This window comes from Marmota marmota, unplaced genomic scaffold (genome assembly GCF_001458135.2).
Source record: "Marmota marmota marmota unplaced genomic scaffold, marMar, whole genome shotgun sequence".
In the NCBI taxonomy this organism is placed as follows: Eukaryota; Metazoa; Chordata; class Mammalia; order Rodentia; family Sciuridae; genus Marmota; species Marmota marmota.
Genome location: NW_025999991.1, coordinates 1,897,623 through 1,913,620, shown reverse-complemented (window position 1 = coordinate 1,913,620; position 15,998 = coordinate 1,897,623). Strand labels below are relative to the sequence as shown.

Genomic DNA, 15,998 nt, shown 5'->3' with positions numbered 1-15,998 from the left:
CTCCGCGCGCCCTCTGCTGGCCCGTGCGGGGACGCTGGCGCAGGCCACAGGTGAGGCCGCCGTGCTGCCCTGGATGGCCTTCCTCCTGGAGGAGTGACCCTCTTACTTGTCCTCTTCCTCCTGCTCCCCCCTGGGAAGACTCCTGATGTGGCGAAGGCCAGACCTTCAGCCAGAATAGCAACAAAAAAAGGCTCTTTCAAGGTTTACTTTTATGTCTCTGGGTCATTTGTAACCAAAATAACAAGAATGATAGCAGGATTCCTCTTTAACTGCATTTTAATGAAAGCATTAAAAAAAGGACTAATGCAATGTATATATCACAGCTGCTTGTCATCTACTCACATTCTTCGGAATCCTTGTACGTGCATAAAAGTCTAAGAAAACAAATCGCTTGATTGTATCTATCAATCACTTAGATTGTATATAATATCAGATTTTATTATGATTCTCAAATTTCTATCAAGTGACTGTAGAGTATTTAAATCATTAGTTTGCCTTCACTTTCAGCTACCTGTAGCCTCAGACAATTGCTTTGTTTTGTTTTCCCCCCAGAAAGGAGAGTCATGAAAAAGGAAGAGAAAAGAGACGGCATGGTCACTGTTGATGAAAGGGGAGTTTTCTTTTCCCGTTGATGGTTACTCCATGATTGGAAAAGATGTGCCTAGGTGGCTGAAGAGATTAGATTTTTATAGTTGTATTGATGAAGCTGATAGAAGAAGACATCAAAATGCTTTCCTGTGTCATATAGACTGATGAGTCAGTAAGCCTGGAAAAGACATTTGAAATGAAGGCAGGAGTTTGAATATTTTTAAATCACATAGGACTTTGAACACTTTTTGAAGATGTTTTTATCCCCAAAATGGAAGAAGAAATAGTTCACAAACCAAGAAGCATAAAATATTGAAATGATTCCACGCATTCCAAGAATGTTAGTGCTTTGCCATGGTCTTCAGTCAAACACACAGAAACAAGTCATACACGTGTGGTGAGTGTATCACCAGTGATGACTTGCTGTGCTACAAATGACTCTTAATTTTAATTTTGGAGTGCTTTTTCTTTCTTGTACCATGTATGATTTGACTCTTCTGTTCAAATAGACTAAGTAAATGCTGCATTTATAGTAATTTTGACTATTACCACTGTTCCTCTGTTACAGAAAAATTAGAGGTATTAATATTCCTTGAAATTTACTGGAACAGAACTGTGCCAGGGATACAGATGCGCTATGTAAAATTTTCTCTTTTTGGCAAATGTACTTGCTTTGAATGAGCTGAATGTCAGCATAGAAGATTTTAAATTCAGTTTAATCAAGATCTTTAATATATGCTTTATATTAGCCAGATGGAAAACACATTAAACACCCTATTTGTTATGTATGCCTAAGGAAAGTATCTTCCCCATGGATCATGGCGTTAATGTTTACAGGACATTTCCTAATTTTAACATTAGTGATGTTTGGTTTCTCTACTCTTGAAGAGTCTGTGAGTAATTACTCTGAATGGGCAGTTTTCACAGATGATATAGATCAGTTTAAGACACAGAAAGTGCAAGATTTCAGACCCAACCAAAAGCTGAGGAGAAGTATGCTTCATCCAAGTTTATATTTTGATGCTGGAGAAATCCAAGCAATGAGACAAAAGTCTCGCACAAGCCATTTGCATCTTTTTAGAGCTATCAGAAGTGCAGTGACAGTTATGCTGTCCAACCCAACATACTACCTACCTCCACCCAAGCATGCCGATTTTGCTGCCAAGTGGAATGAAATTTATGGTAACAATCTGCCTCCTTTAGCATTGTACTGTTTGTTATGTCCAGAAGACAAAGTCGCCTTTGAATTTGTCTTGGAATACATGGACCGGATGGTAAGCTACAAAGATTGGCTGGTTGAGAATGCACCAGGAGATGAGGTTCCGGTTGGCCATTCGTTAACAGGTTTTGCCACTGCCTTTGACTTTTTATATAACTTATTAGATAATCATCGAAGACAAAGATATCTGGAAAAAATATGGGTTATTACTGAGGAAATGTATGAATACTCCAAGGTCCGCTCATGGGGCAAACAACTTCTCCATAACCATCAGGCTACCAATATGATAGCAGTACTCACAGGGGCCTTGGTTACTGGGGTAGATAAAGGATCTAAAGCAAATATATGGAAACAGGTTGTAGTAGATGTCATGGAAAAGACAATGTTTCTATTGAATCACATTGTTGATGGCTCCTTGGATGAAGGTGTGGCCTATGGAAGCTACACAGCTAAATCAGTCATGCAGTATGTTTTTTTGGCACAGCGCCATTTTAATATCAACAACTTGGATAATAACTGGTTAAAAATGCACTTTTGGTTCTACTATGCCACCCTTTTGCCAGGCTTCCAAAGAACTGTGGGTATAGCAGATTCTAATTATAATTGGTTTTATGGTCCAGAGAGTCAGCTAGTTTTCTTGGATAAGTTTATCTTAAAGAATGGAGCAGGAAATTGGTTAGCTCAGCAAATTAGAAAGCATCGACCTAAAGATGGACCCATGGTTCCATCCACTGCCCAGAGGTGGAGTACTCTCCACACAGAATACATCTGGTATGATCCACAACTAACCCCACAGCCCCCTGCTGACTATGGTACTGCAAAGATGCACACATTTCCTAACTGGGGAGTTGTCACTTATGGGGCTGGGCTGCCAAACACACAAACCAATACCTTTGTGTCCTTCAAATCTGGGAAGCTGGGGGGAAGAGCTGTGTATGACATAGTTCACTTTCAGCCATACTCCTGGATTGATGGGTGGAGAAGCTTTAACCCTGGACATGAACATCCAGATCAGAACTCATTTACATTTGCCCCCAATGGGCAAGTTTTTGTTTCTGAAGCTCTCTATGGACCAAAGTTGAGCCACCTTAACAATGTATTGGTGTTTGCTCCGTCACCCTCAAGCCAATGTAATAAGCCCTGGGAAGGCCAACTGGGAGAATGTGCACAGTGGCTCAAGTGGACTGGTGAGGAAGTTGGTGACTCAGCAGGGGAAATCATCACTGCCTCTCAACATGGGGAAATGATATTTGTGAGTGGGGAAGCAGTATCTGCTTATTCTTCAGCAATGAGACTGAAAAGTGTGTATCGTGCTTTACTCCTCTTAAATTCTCAAACTCTGCTAGTCGTTGACCACATTGAGAGGCAAGAAGCTTCCCCGATAAATTCTGTCAGTGCCTTCTTTCATAACCTGGATATTGATTTTAAATACATCCCATATAGGTTTATGAATAGGTATAATGGTGCCATGATGGATGTATGGGATGCACACTACAAAATGTTCTGGTTTGATCACCGTGGCAATAGCCCCATGGCTAGTATACAGGAAGCAGAACAAGCAGCTGAATTTAAGAAACGGTGGACTCAGTTTGTTAATGTGACCTTTCAGATGGAATCCACAATCACAAGAATTGCATATGTCTTTTATGGGCCATATGTCAATGTTTCCAGCTGCAGATTCATTGATAATTCCAATTCTGGACTTCAGATTTCTCTCAATGTCAATAACACTGAACACGTTGTTTCCATTGTAACTGACTACCACAACCTGAAAACAAGATTCAATTACCTGGGATTTGGTGGCTTTGCCAATGTGGCTGACCAAGGCCAAATAACCCGATTTGGTTTGGGTACTCAAGCAATAGTACTGCCTATACGACAAGATAGAGCTATTTTCCCCTTTGGATTTAAGTTTAACATAGCAATTGGATTAATTTTGTGCATTAGTTTGGTGATTTTAACATTTCAATGGCGGTTTTACCTTTCTTTTAGAAAACTAATGCGTTGGATACTAATACTTGTTATTGCCTTGTGGGTTATTGAGCTTCTAGATGTGTGGAGCACTTGCACTCAGCCCATCTGTGCAAAATGGACAAGAACAGGAACTGAGACAAGCAAGAAGTCTGTGTCTTCCAAGGGGCTCTACGTGGATCTTCCTGATGTTGTCATTACCTCACTTCCTGGTTCCGGAGCCGAAATACTTAAACAACTTTTTTTCAACAGTAGTGACTTTCTCTACATCAGAGTTCCTACAGCCTACATTGATATCCCTGAAACGGAATTTGAAATTGATTCATTTGTAGATGCTTGTGAATGGAAGGTATCAGATATCCACAGTGGGCATTTCCGTTTACTTCGAGGCTGGTTGCAGTCTTTAGTCCAGGACACAAAACTACATTTACAAAACATCCATCTGCATGAGACCAGTAGGGGTAAACTGGCCCAATATTTTACAACAAATAAGGACAAGAAAAGAAAATTGAAAAGGAGAGAGTCTTTGCCGGAACAAAGAAGTAGAATGAAAGGCGCTTTTGACAGAGATGCTGAATATATTAGGGCTTTGAGGAGACACCTGGTCTATTACCCAAGTGCACGTCCTGTGCTTAGTTTAAGTAGCGGTAGCTGGACATTGAAGCTTCATTTTTTTCAGGAAGTATTAGGAGCTTCGATGAGGGCATTGTATATTGTAAGAGACCCTCGGGCATGGATTTATTCAATGCTGTACAGTAGTAAGCCAAGTCTTTACACTTTGAAGAATGTACCAGAGCACTTAGCAAAATTGTTTAAAATAGAGGGAGGTAAAGGCAAATGTAACTTAAATTCAGGCTATGCATTTGAGTATGAACCATTGAAGAAAGAATTAGAAAATTCTGAATCAAACGCTGTCTCCTTATTGTCTCATTTATGGCTAGCAAATACAGCAGCAGCTTTGAGAATAAATACAGATTTGCTGCCTACCAGCTACCAGCTGGTCAAGTTTGAAGATATTGTTCATTTTCCTCAAAAAACTACTGAAAGGATTTTTGCTTTTCTTGGAATTCCTTTGTCTCCTGCTAGTTTAAACCAAATATTGTTTGCCACTTCCACAAACCTTTTTTACCTTCCATATGAAGGAGAAATATCACCAACTAATACTAATGTTTGGAAACAAAACTTGCCTAGAGATGAAATTAAACTAATTGAAAACATCTGCTGGACACTGATGGACCGACTAGGATATCCAAAGTTTATGGACTAAATGCTGCAGGTCAGCAGAAATTTGCACTAATGCTTCCCCACCCGCTTTGTGGATATGGACTAGAAGAGTTTGTTTATTCTTGTATTGTGTGTGTGTGTGTGTGTGTGTGTACTTTTATTTGCACAGAGAGATTATTTAAAAAATAGGCACCATATTTGGCCTAGCAGGATTTATTTTTATGTTACCACTTTCCTTGCTTTTGTTTCTGAAATTTTTTTCTGCTAAAATATTTCTGTTTCAGAAGTTAGATGAAATTATACCGTAGGCTTCCGGGAAGATGGGAAGATTTTAAAGGATTTTGTTTAACTTGCCTTCTTCTGTAACTGTGCTAATCTATCTGGGGACCTCATACACTACTAAAGGCCTTGCAGTTGCTGCTTTACCCAAGCATCTCTTCCTTTCAAGATGGACTACAAAAGTTCCTTATCTTTTTGAAAAGGTCTTTTAACACACTTATCTTACACAAAGAAAAAGAAAAAAAAAAAGTGAATTCCTTTTACTTTATATAACACTCAGTGATATCACTGGAGAAATGGCGTTAAGTTCCTATCAGAACTATAAGATTCCTTCTGGAAATGCAGATGGAAATACAGAATAAAGATTTTTTTTTTAAGTCAGAAATAGTAACCTGGAAAGTTTCCTTAAAATTTTTTTACTTACAAATAACAAGAAATAAGTCTGAACAGTCTGGGTGCTGAGGGCTGGTTTTTTAGACATGCTTGTCTGTTTAAAAGTCTCTTTTTGACTTCCTGAAGCTACAGCTGTTTGCCATTACACTATTCCCACCCTGTCCTTTTTGTCACTGTCCAGCAAAACAGTCAGTAGGTACTAATTGCTGACCTCCCTGTGTTTGTGGAGTTTTCCTTTTTTTGATGATTAATTTTGCATTAAAGACTGACACAGAATCAAATTTATTTTTTGTGGAATTACCACTGTATGAGTCAAAGAAAGCCGTGCCACTGCTGCCAGTGTTTTCTTAGACTGGAGACAGAATTGGAAAACTGCCTGACTTTTCTTGCTTCCTTTTGAGTGAGTTTACAGACCACCAGTGTCTGCAAAATTGAAGGCAAATGGGAGATGATGTCAGAGGCATCTGTTTCTTTTACCATCTGCATCTTATTATAAATGTAGTCAACATCAAATGTGGTTCATTTCCCTTTGCTGGGTTCTGAAATCAAAATGCTATGCCATTATAAGCCAGTGGAGTAATTACAATGTATTGGATGAAAACTATCAGGCAGTGTCGAGACTTGATGAAAATCTTTGTACAGATTGCAGTCTTCTTCCTGATGCTTCAAACTACAAACTGTAGTTCCTTCAAGCTCTCTAACACTTAGAGTCTGTCATTCTGACCTAGATAAAAGTGGTTCTGTCTCAGTAGTTTGTTATTATGTCAAAATGTGCCTCCAAAGTGATAAAGCTGTGGATATGTTACATTCCAGCTAAATCTTAACTTGGCTATCATTTTCCTTCCATTTTGATATCAGACTGCTCCCCTCCTCCACATTTACTTCCCGTGACTCCCATAATTTTCCCTTTATGATAACAAAATGAATAAAATTATATTAATGTAAGTTAAAAGGGCACTGAAGACTTAAATCTACACTATTATTTTTAAGGAAGATTATTTTATCTCAGGGTCAATCAACAAACATTTAAAATTGCTCCATGGATGATAACACTGTTTCCATTATTGCTCAGAGTCTCAGTGCTTGCTTTCAATTCCCAGGATGTGTCATCTCAAATCAGATCAAATAAAAAGGCTCTGGGTTGGAAGTCGTATTAGGTCTGACTAATGTAAGAATTATAAATGGGTGCAGGTATCAGAGAAGACAGCAGAAGCCACCCCTGCTGTTTTTGAACGTATGGAAATGCCTGCACAAGCAGAAGAGAGCTAAATGGAACATGTGGAGGAATGGGGAAAGAAGAAATGTGGAAAATGAAAGTAATTCTGAGGATGAATATGGGAATATATGGTGGCAAAAGAAAGGAGGTTTACCCAAATGGTCTTCACAGTGGACCATACCATTCATCCTAACAGCAATTTAGAGTTACCTGTCTCTATCCTCATTCATTCCCACTCCAGAGGAAAAATTTAGTTGCAAGCCCCACTACTTAGGTAACCAATGTAGAAAGTTGCTGAAAACTTTACTTGCAAATTCTCTTGCATGGGGAAGGGGATGTGCACACACATGCTCATGCTTCTACCTTATAACCTGAGTACCTAAGGTGAGTGATTCTCCTAGTACATCCTCAGGTTCTGCATCACAAGGTAATCCAAGAAAAATTTAAGTTGCCTGTACACATACTTTTACTCATCTTGCAAATAAGATGAAACACTTGTTGGGAAAACCTTTATAAAAATGTCCTCTTTGTAAAAGCCACCCCTTCGTTCATTTCCCAAATTTAGACCTAATTGGGGATAATCTACATAGCAATATTTTATTCAAAATAATAGCAATGAAATTTTGAAAAGATGTTTTGCTGCCAAAAGTAAAGTAACAAATGTAATGATAATTTGGCTTTCAAAGTTGGAAAATGACAGAATTTTCTTAGGATGAAATATAAAGGCCACATCTAAAGTTGAATGTACCACAGTGAAAAATCCAAACAGGATAGGAAATAGAATCTTCTCAGGAGAAGGAAGCTAAATCTGAATGTGCTTCAATTTATATTTTAAAATACAGATTTTATCAAGAATATGACACAAGACCACATACATACTGTGCCTAGATTCCAAAATATTAGACATTTGATTATTTTAAAAAAATAATTGATAAATGCCTGGCAAGAATAGGGTCATTTTTATTTATGTCCAATTCCAAGGAATATTAGAGGAATTGCCACATTGCCTGCTGCAAATATATTCAAAGAAGCACTCCCTTCCTACATACTAGCATGTCTTAATAATTCCCCTTTATAAACTTGTTACCCCTCCTGTGTGCCACTTATTTTTTTTTTATTTTGTTCTTTTTAGTTATACATGACAGTAGAATGTACTCTGATGTGTCATACATACATGGAGTATAACTTCCCATTCTTGTGTTTGTACATGATGTCTGCCATTTATTTTTGATTGGCAACATTGATAAGCAGAGAACTTCATGCATTATTAAAGATCCTAAACATTCTTCATATATAAAGTATATCACATTTACTTTCTACAAGTGAGTAAAAAAATTATAATTTTCAATTTTCAATGTTGCTTGACTTCATTAACTTTGATCTTAATTAGAAAAGTTTTCACTGATTAGGAGAAAATGTAAATAGAAGGCAGTATGTTGTACCATCACTTTCAGGATGTTTAAGATATATCAAGGCATTGGATATTTTTTTTCCTACTTATATGTTAACCAAATTAATGTTTCTGACTAGCCATCATTTCACTATATTTTGGCAGAAAAATTATCCAAATAACTTTTGAGGCCCAAAAGGGACTGGATTTTGCATAGAGCATGTTAGATACTTTAAAAATGACAAATTCTAACATTTTAAAAATTTGTAGATTCTTGAGCTGTAATGTATATGGATTTATATTATGTTTAACCCAAGTAGCATGTTTAATTGAATCTGATTCCAAAGGTGGATTTCAGCTATGTCTTTCAAACCATGAGAATTTTTGGTTTTGTTTTTCTTTCACACCTATCTAGTTAGGTAGCAACAAAACAAAACAAACAACAACAAAATACAAACCTAAAAAGGAAACAAACAGACTGAAGGTCATTAACTAGTTTGTCAGGTCTCTATGTATAAAAGTCTCCTTTATTAATCTAAAAATAAAAATCTAAAAGCAGTGTGAGTATAATTAAGATAATTTGCCATACCCCCCTTCTTTAAGTCTTTGGGTAGTAGTGTTAGGATTTACTATGGAGTGAAAAGAGGCAGAAGTTGGAAAATGCAGGACAAGTTTAATATAGATACACAGTCCCACAAATGTATCCAGTAAACATGAACTCCACCCCTACCCTACCCTGATGGCAAGCCTTTACCTTTGCTCCCTAACAATCCTAAGTCCTAGCTCTTCAACTTTAAATGTCAAGAATATGCCCAATATGCCCGTACTAAGCACCCGTGCTCTACGTCTGCCCCTCTGTTCCCCGCTACACACTGTAAGATCTTTATTTAGGCAAGATATTGCCAAAAAGAAGAAACATCTCGCAAGTTACCTGAAGCATATTAAACAATGCCTCAAGTAATAAGCGCAATGAAATATTTTGAAAAAATACAAGATCTGCCATGAGTTAATCACTTAATATGTGCTACACATTGAATTATAAGGTTTGTATGTATCTTATTACATACAATCTACACAGCTCTATGTAGTACTTATTTTACATATACATTTGAAACTCATGACAAGTGGTTTATCCAAATTAAATCCGCTGATAAGTGCTTTGACAGAGATTTATGCAGTTTTTCCAATTCCAGAAATCTGAAGAAATCGTCCCTGTATTTATCATTCATGCATTGATTTTCTAATTCATGCATATCAGCTGTTAAGGTATTGATTACATGAGGGAAGAACACAAATGTTGGTCGACTATGAACCTGCCTAGTGAGGAATAGGCAATTGCTCCAAGACTTCAGAACTATCAGAAATTCATCAAGAGAGAGAGGAGGGGTAGTTATGACCACCCAAGGAAAGTGGTATCTGTTCTGTAGTGGGTTTGGTTCATCTCCTTATTTCTGAAGCAAGGTAGCTATGAGTAAAGAATACTTTAATGATTTAGAGGAAGTTATGACTGGTATATTTGAATAGAGGCCACCACTTTTTTTCTGGCTTAGGTTTTTACTATTTGTCACAGCATATCCCACCAATGAGTAGCCCTTCCAAAGAGATTCAGAGTTGTCCATAAATACTAATAAAGCAAAACCGCTGACATTCTTACTTGACTGTTCCAACCCACTACAAGAAAAAAATTATGTCTATAATCAAATATTAAGGGATGCCCTAAAGAGGAAGGGATACTTGAGTGTGGTCTGAAAGAGAGAGAGAGAGAGAGAGAGAGAGAGAGAGAGAGAGAGAGAGAGAGTGTGTGTGTGTGTGTGTGTGTATCTTTGCTAGTGATGGCAGTAAGAAGAATAACTCAGTGCCTTTGACCCAGGCTTCAGCAATTTTTTATTTTCCTCTCCTCCCCACCAAAACCACACCACCCCAAGTGCCTCCAGCTCCACAGTGCTAGACAACTCTCAATCCAGGGGATGCTTTCATGGCCCTATGTCAATGGAGCTGACACTTCTGCTAGGGACCATAAAGGAACTCTTTCTTCTTTTTACAAAGTTCCTAGTATAAAGGAACCTACAGCAAGTGGAAGTTAATGTTCCCATCAATTCCATCACTAAGGGTCAACCAAATACATTCACATGGAGTCAGTTTTAGGGTGAGCCCCCCCCCCAACTTATTGCTCTTTCCCCTGCATTATAAACAATGCCAGAGAGAAAGAGGAGAAGGACAATGAGAGAATGAAGGAAGTAAAAATGGAGGAAAGAGGGGAAGAAAATATTGAAGGGAGAGAGGAAGGGAGGGAGGCAGAGAAGAGGGGAGATGTTCAAGAAGAATCATTACTATAGAGATTGTGTTATGGTCTAAACTAAAAGAATGAATTTTAGTGAGAGAAAAGTTATAATCTGACTCCAGTCATTCCATAACACATTGCAATTATTCTATTTTATGTTGTTTCTCTATTTCTGTATTACCCCGACTATAGAGATGAATCTAATTTTTCTTTCAAGTGTGTTAATATTGATATAAAATTTCACTTTTATGTGACTCGGCTTCTCAAATATTCTAGACATGAAGTGCTCTTCCATCTGTTGTCTTTCTTTTTCTGAGCGAGCATGGGATGGGCATTGTTCTTAATCATTTAAGGAGAACAACGTGCATGCTCATGAGAAGTCCTTGATGCCTGTCCTTCCCCTTGTGGAAGTCAATTCAGCTCCCATTGCTGTCACTTTCCTTAGTTACTAAATGAGCAGTAGAAGCCCTAATCCCTGCTTTAAAATCTGGCACCCTTCTATAAGCAAGCTTGCCTTATTCATGATATGCAAAAATTCTCCAGAATTTGGTATATGATGGTGAAAGATTACTGTTGAATTTTGTTGGTGTTTGTTGTTTTAATTATATATCATTTATTTATTTCTCTATTTTGTTCAGAAGATTAATTTTGCTTTAGATTTGTTCAAGTTATGTGAAAATTTAAAATATGGCTCTTTTATATTTACTGAGCTATTTTAATTTGATGCTTTACTACAACATTTCACAAAACTCTGAAGAGGGATTTATAAGCACAGGGAAGACAACCAGGAAGGGATGAAATTACTTTCATAAGGTACTCATTGAAAGTTTGTATAAAGAATACAGATAATAAAAGTTAATCTCACACAAAACAGATAGTTTTTACTGTTAATTGTCAGACATTAATCTGAGCACCCTGGCTACTCCAGCACTAGCAAGAGCACAGCGTGCTACACCTGGCTCATGTGCCCCTGATAATGAGTACTCATTTCTCTCTAGGCTTACCAAACTGCAGTGTACACACATACAGTTATTAATTTTCCCCAACAATAATTACAAAACTATCTAAAATATCTCACTGTTGAACAAAGGGAAATAAATATACATGTTTGTATGCACACATTGAAGCCTTACAAATTCCATTGCCCTAAGAGGTACATTTTTTTCTATATGACTGCTGATTGTTCTGATGAGTTTCTCACCCATCTTGTTTCACCTTTCCCCCATTTCCTTGTTTTGATATGAAGAGAAGCATTTTTATTTCAGATCACACACACACAGTGTGTGTGCCTAAGACTCTGTGTTCTTTCTTAATTTTAAACCTCTATTTCTCCATCTAGAGAACTCCTTCATAGATGATGTAAGCATTTTAAACAAATTAAGTGTGAAAATTAATAGAAAAATGACTGTTCCCCTTTGTGACCAGTTCAGATTCTCTAGTCTTATTGACTTGAAGGAGAAAGAGAGATAGCAGAGGTGGGTTTGCTTTCATTCTCCTACCACGTGTGCTCAAAGACACCCATGTGTCATAAGTTGTACCATTTTCCCAGTGCAAAAAAAGTTAGTGTTTTCAGATAATTCAAGCATATAGAATAAAGAGAGATAAGCCAAAGAACTGTGCATTCATGTTAGTATTTAATATTTTACTGAGTTACACACACATGTAAAATCATGTTTTAGAAGTATTATTGTTTTATGTTCATACTTCCAAGAAACAGTTTTATCCAAACTCTCACTTTGATATCTCTATCATTTCTGAAGTTTGTGTTTATTTAGAGTATATTGTATTTACTACTGAGATTTACAAAGATATAGAATTTTCTAAATTGAAGTTTGATGCTATCACTCAGTTTTATTCTGTCATAAGTCCCATTTGTATATCAAGCATAACTTTGTTTTTATCTTCATTTGGTAGATATACATGTATATGTTACCTTCTACATTGACAATTATTCCGTTTTCTATTTAAATTTTTCCATATTGAATCTGGATTAGACTTGGGATGCCTAAAACAATTTGTAAATAATTGTATTTACTCCTCTGTTTATGTTAACAAAAACAAACCAATTATTGTAATTATGTATATATAAAAAATATATAACATTATTATTCACTTTAGCACTGTATATAACAAAAGTTTATACTAATATAATTATACTTAATATAGAATAACTTTTTTGTTAATTTCTATGTCATTAACACATATGCTTTGGATTAGGGTATCATCTACAATATCTTTTCTTGTTAAGATGCTTGTTAGTTTGGATGTTTTCTATCTTCTGTGGCCATGGAGTGGGAACCAGGAGCAAATACTAGAGACTTTTACCAGGAACTCATTTAGCAAGGAGAGCAGAATATCATGCACCCCAACAGTAGACCAGTTAGTAGGGATATATTAGTAGGGCTCACAGCCTAGCATCTTTAATAAAAAGGAACTCCTTTCCTATACTTAGTTCTTCTTGGGTACTACTGTCCATATTCTTTCACTGGTTGACTATAAGCAATTAGAAAACACTGTTGTATTGATTCTTGCATGTGCCAGTTCTACTGCCCGTATCCATCTAAAGGTAGTATTTGGATAACGAAAAATCAGTGGAGAATAAAAAGATGCATTGATCCTAGCTGAAATGTTGGAAATCCTCTACTATGGTATTAATAAATTGTTGTTGCCAAACCTGGGATTTAAAGTTAGATTTCATATTCTCATATTTTCTCCAATAAGGTAAAAAAATGCATGTTAACAGAAACAATAGCAATAAAATGAACAAGAGTGTACTCACCGTCTGCCCTAAAAAATGCACAATTAATAATGGTAGTTAAGTCCTTCTGAACTAGTATCACATCCTCTGCTCCCACCAGACATCTTAGAGGTAACTTCTGTCCTTGATATTTCTTTGGTTTATTTTATAGCTTCAAAACACACACTTACACATACATGTAATATATATTAAAGATAGGTATATATACACACATACATATATATCTATGTATACATATGCTAATTTTGTGTTTTCAGACTTTAGTAAATAGTAGCACACTGTACGTATTATATAATTTTCTTTGTTCAAAATTGTGTCTAATGCATGTGATGTTTCTATGTAAAGATCACATATGTTCAACACAGTAATATTTCATCATATGAATGTGCCACTATATAAATACGTCATACCTTGTTCAACTTTTAGCTTGATTTGTTTTGGGGATTTTTGAATTTTTGAATTTTTGCAAATTCAAACAATTCTCTGTAACAATTCTTAAGTATGTTCCATAGTGAACATACATACAAAGTATACACGAATTTTGCTTGTACTCAGAATATTTCCACCCTCACCTATCCACCTTCCTTCCTGGAATATTTTTGTAGGATTGAATGGCTCTGGGTTAATATGCAAACATGTGTCCTCAACTATTATAGATGATGCCACATTCTTTTCCAGATTGGCTATATAAATTGACACTCTAGAAGCGTTTCTGTTGTTTCAGATTTCCTTCTGTACTTAATATTTTCTGACTCTCTGGTGGGATAAAAAGGATGTCACATCTGGTTTTCATATGCATTTTTCTGATTTTTAATGACTGACAACATTTAAACACAAGTGTGCCTGCACATGTCTATAGATACTAGGCTTTCTTCTTGCCAGTTTGTTTCTTTTATGAAATGAAATTCACAGTCATGTCTATTACCCTTTTACCTATTAAGTTCTCCTTTTCTTATCAAGTCATTGAAGTTTCCTATGTATTCTTGATACAAATCCTTTTTTGGTTATGTGTTATGGATACATTTTGGCTTATATTTTTTACCTTTATAGTATGACTTTGTGGTGTCTTTAAATATCAGGTTTTCTTAATTTGAATGGAATCAAATATGTCAATATATTTTACTTTATTATTTATACTGTTTTGCCATCATAAAATATTATTCTAAATACTCTTTTATTAATTGTCTATTGTATTGTTCTATGAAAGCAGTACCATAAACTTAGTGGCCTGAAATAATATCCTATCTCAAAATACTTCTGGGTCAGGTGGCTGCCCTTGGCTTAGCGTTGTGTGCTTTAAGGTGGTTAACACAGCTGAGGTCAGGTTGCTCTCCAGGGCTGCATTCTCACTGTGGCTTAACTGGGGTGGCATCCGTTCCTGTGCTCAAGTGACTGTTGGCAAGATTTAGCTCCTTGTGGGTTGCTGGACCAAAAGCCATAGTTCTTCTCTGGCTGTTGGCTGGAGAGCACCGTCCATAACTTATCATGTGGGCCTCTGAATTTAATGAAGCAGCTTATTTCATGAAAGCCAAGGAGGGAGAAAGTCAACAGAGAAACTCTGTAGACAGTGTCATGCAGTCAGGGAACAGATCCTCTCACTTTCGCTGTGTTCTGTTAGAAGCCAGTCACTGGTCCCATCCATACTCATAGGCAAGGAATAATACCAGGGCATGAATGCAAACGACAATTGGGGTAGGTGGGGATCACTCTAGAGTCCATCTGCCACAGATTTTGTCATCCGTATTTAGCATTAAGTGTTTTGTCGATTATGAGATTTCTTTTTTTTTCTGTATGAATAACCTCTTGTCCTAAAGTGGGAGACTGACTTGTCTTTTCTTTCCCACTGACTTCAATGCCAATTCTACCATATTCAGGTCTTTATCTTTTTGTGTGAATCTGTTTCTGGGCACTACTCTAATCTATTTCGCTGGCAAATCTGCTTATCCCAATGACCATACCACCCTGTCTAGATTAGTGCAAGTCTCTTTTATTCTCTTCTTTCTTCTTATTGTCACAGATCTTCTTTAGCCTTTGTTCTTTTATATGCAGTTTAGGATTAGTTTTCACAGTTTCTCAAAACAAAGAACAATACATTTAATTATAAAGACATTACATCCAATTTTGGGATATTGACGTCTTTACATTTGTTAATATTTGTTAATCCTTTGGCAATTTAAATCAGAGCACTTTACATATTGTTATTACAGTGATACTTAGGTTTAATTAAATGTTTAAATTTAAGGTTTATTATTGTATATTTATTGTATTAGGGATCGTATTAAATATCCTTACTAATTCAGTAATTTACCTGAAAAATCTTTTGAAAATTTTATGTATATGGTTTTATAATATGTACTTAATGAATTTTATTTCTTCCTTTCTAGTTGAGTTACTGCTTAATATTCTTACTGCATTTGTTAGTAACCTTCTATGAAATGCTAAATAGATTTGATAATATTGGTTGTTCTGGTATTAACCCTAATGTTAGTGAAGTGTTCCTATTGTCTCACCTTTGAGCAAAATGGTAATGTGTAGTTCATAGGTTCTCCTTATTACTTACCTAATACTTATCATCAGGGTCTTTTCTTCTTTTCCTAGTTTGGTATGTAACTTTTTATCATGGGGACATGATGAGACTTATTGAATTTTTTTTTCTTTATCCTATTGAAATAGTCTTTT

General features: G+C 36.3%; 1 protein-coding gene across 1 annotated transcript; it reads left to right on the top strand.

The window, feature by feature from the left end:
- The first annotated feature begins 26 nt into the window (after positions 1 to 26).
- Positions 27 to 6,626, top strand: Dsel (dermatan sulfate epimerase like). The gene has a single exon (XM_015499569.2). It carries the CDS (start codon positions 1,407 to 1,409, stop codon positions 5,043 to 5,045), a length of 3,639 nt encoding a protein of 1,212 aa, XP_015355055.1. The 5' UTR covers positions 27 to 1,406; the 3' UTR covers positions 5,046 to 6,626.
- Positions 6,627 to 15,998: the final 9,372 nt, after the last annotated feature.

What these genes read in the sequence shown, in the direction of transcription:
- Dsel (XM_015499569.2), top strand. Translation starts at nt 1,407, where the DNA reads ATGGCGTTAATGTTTACAGGACATTTCCTAATTTTAACATTAGTGATG.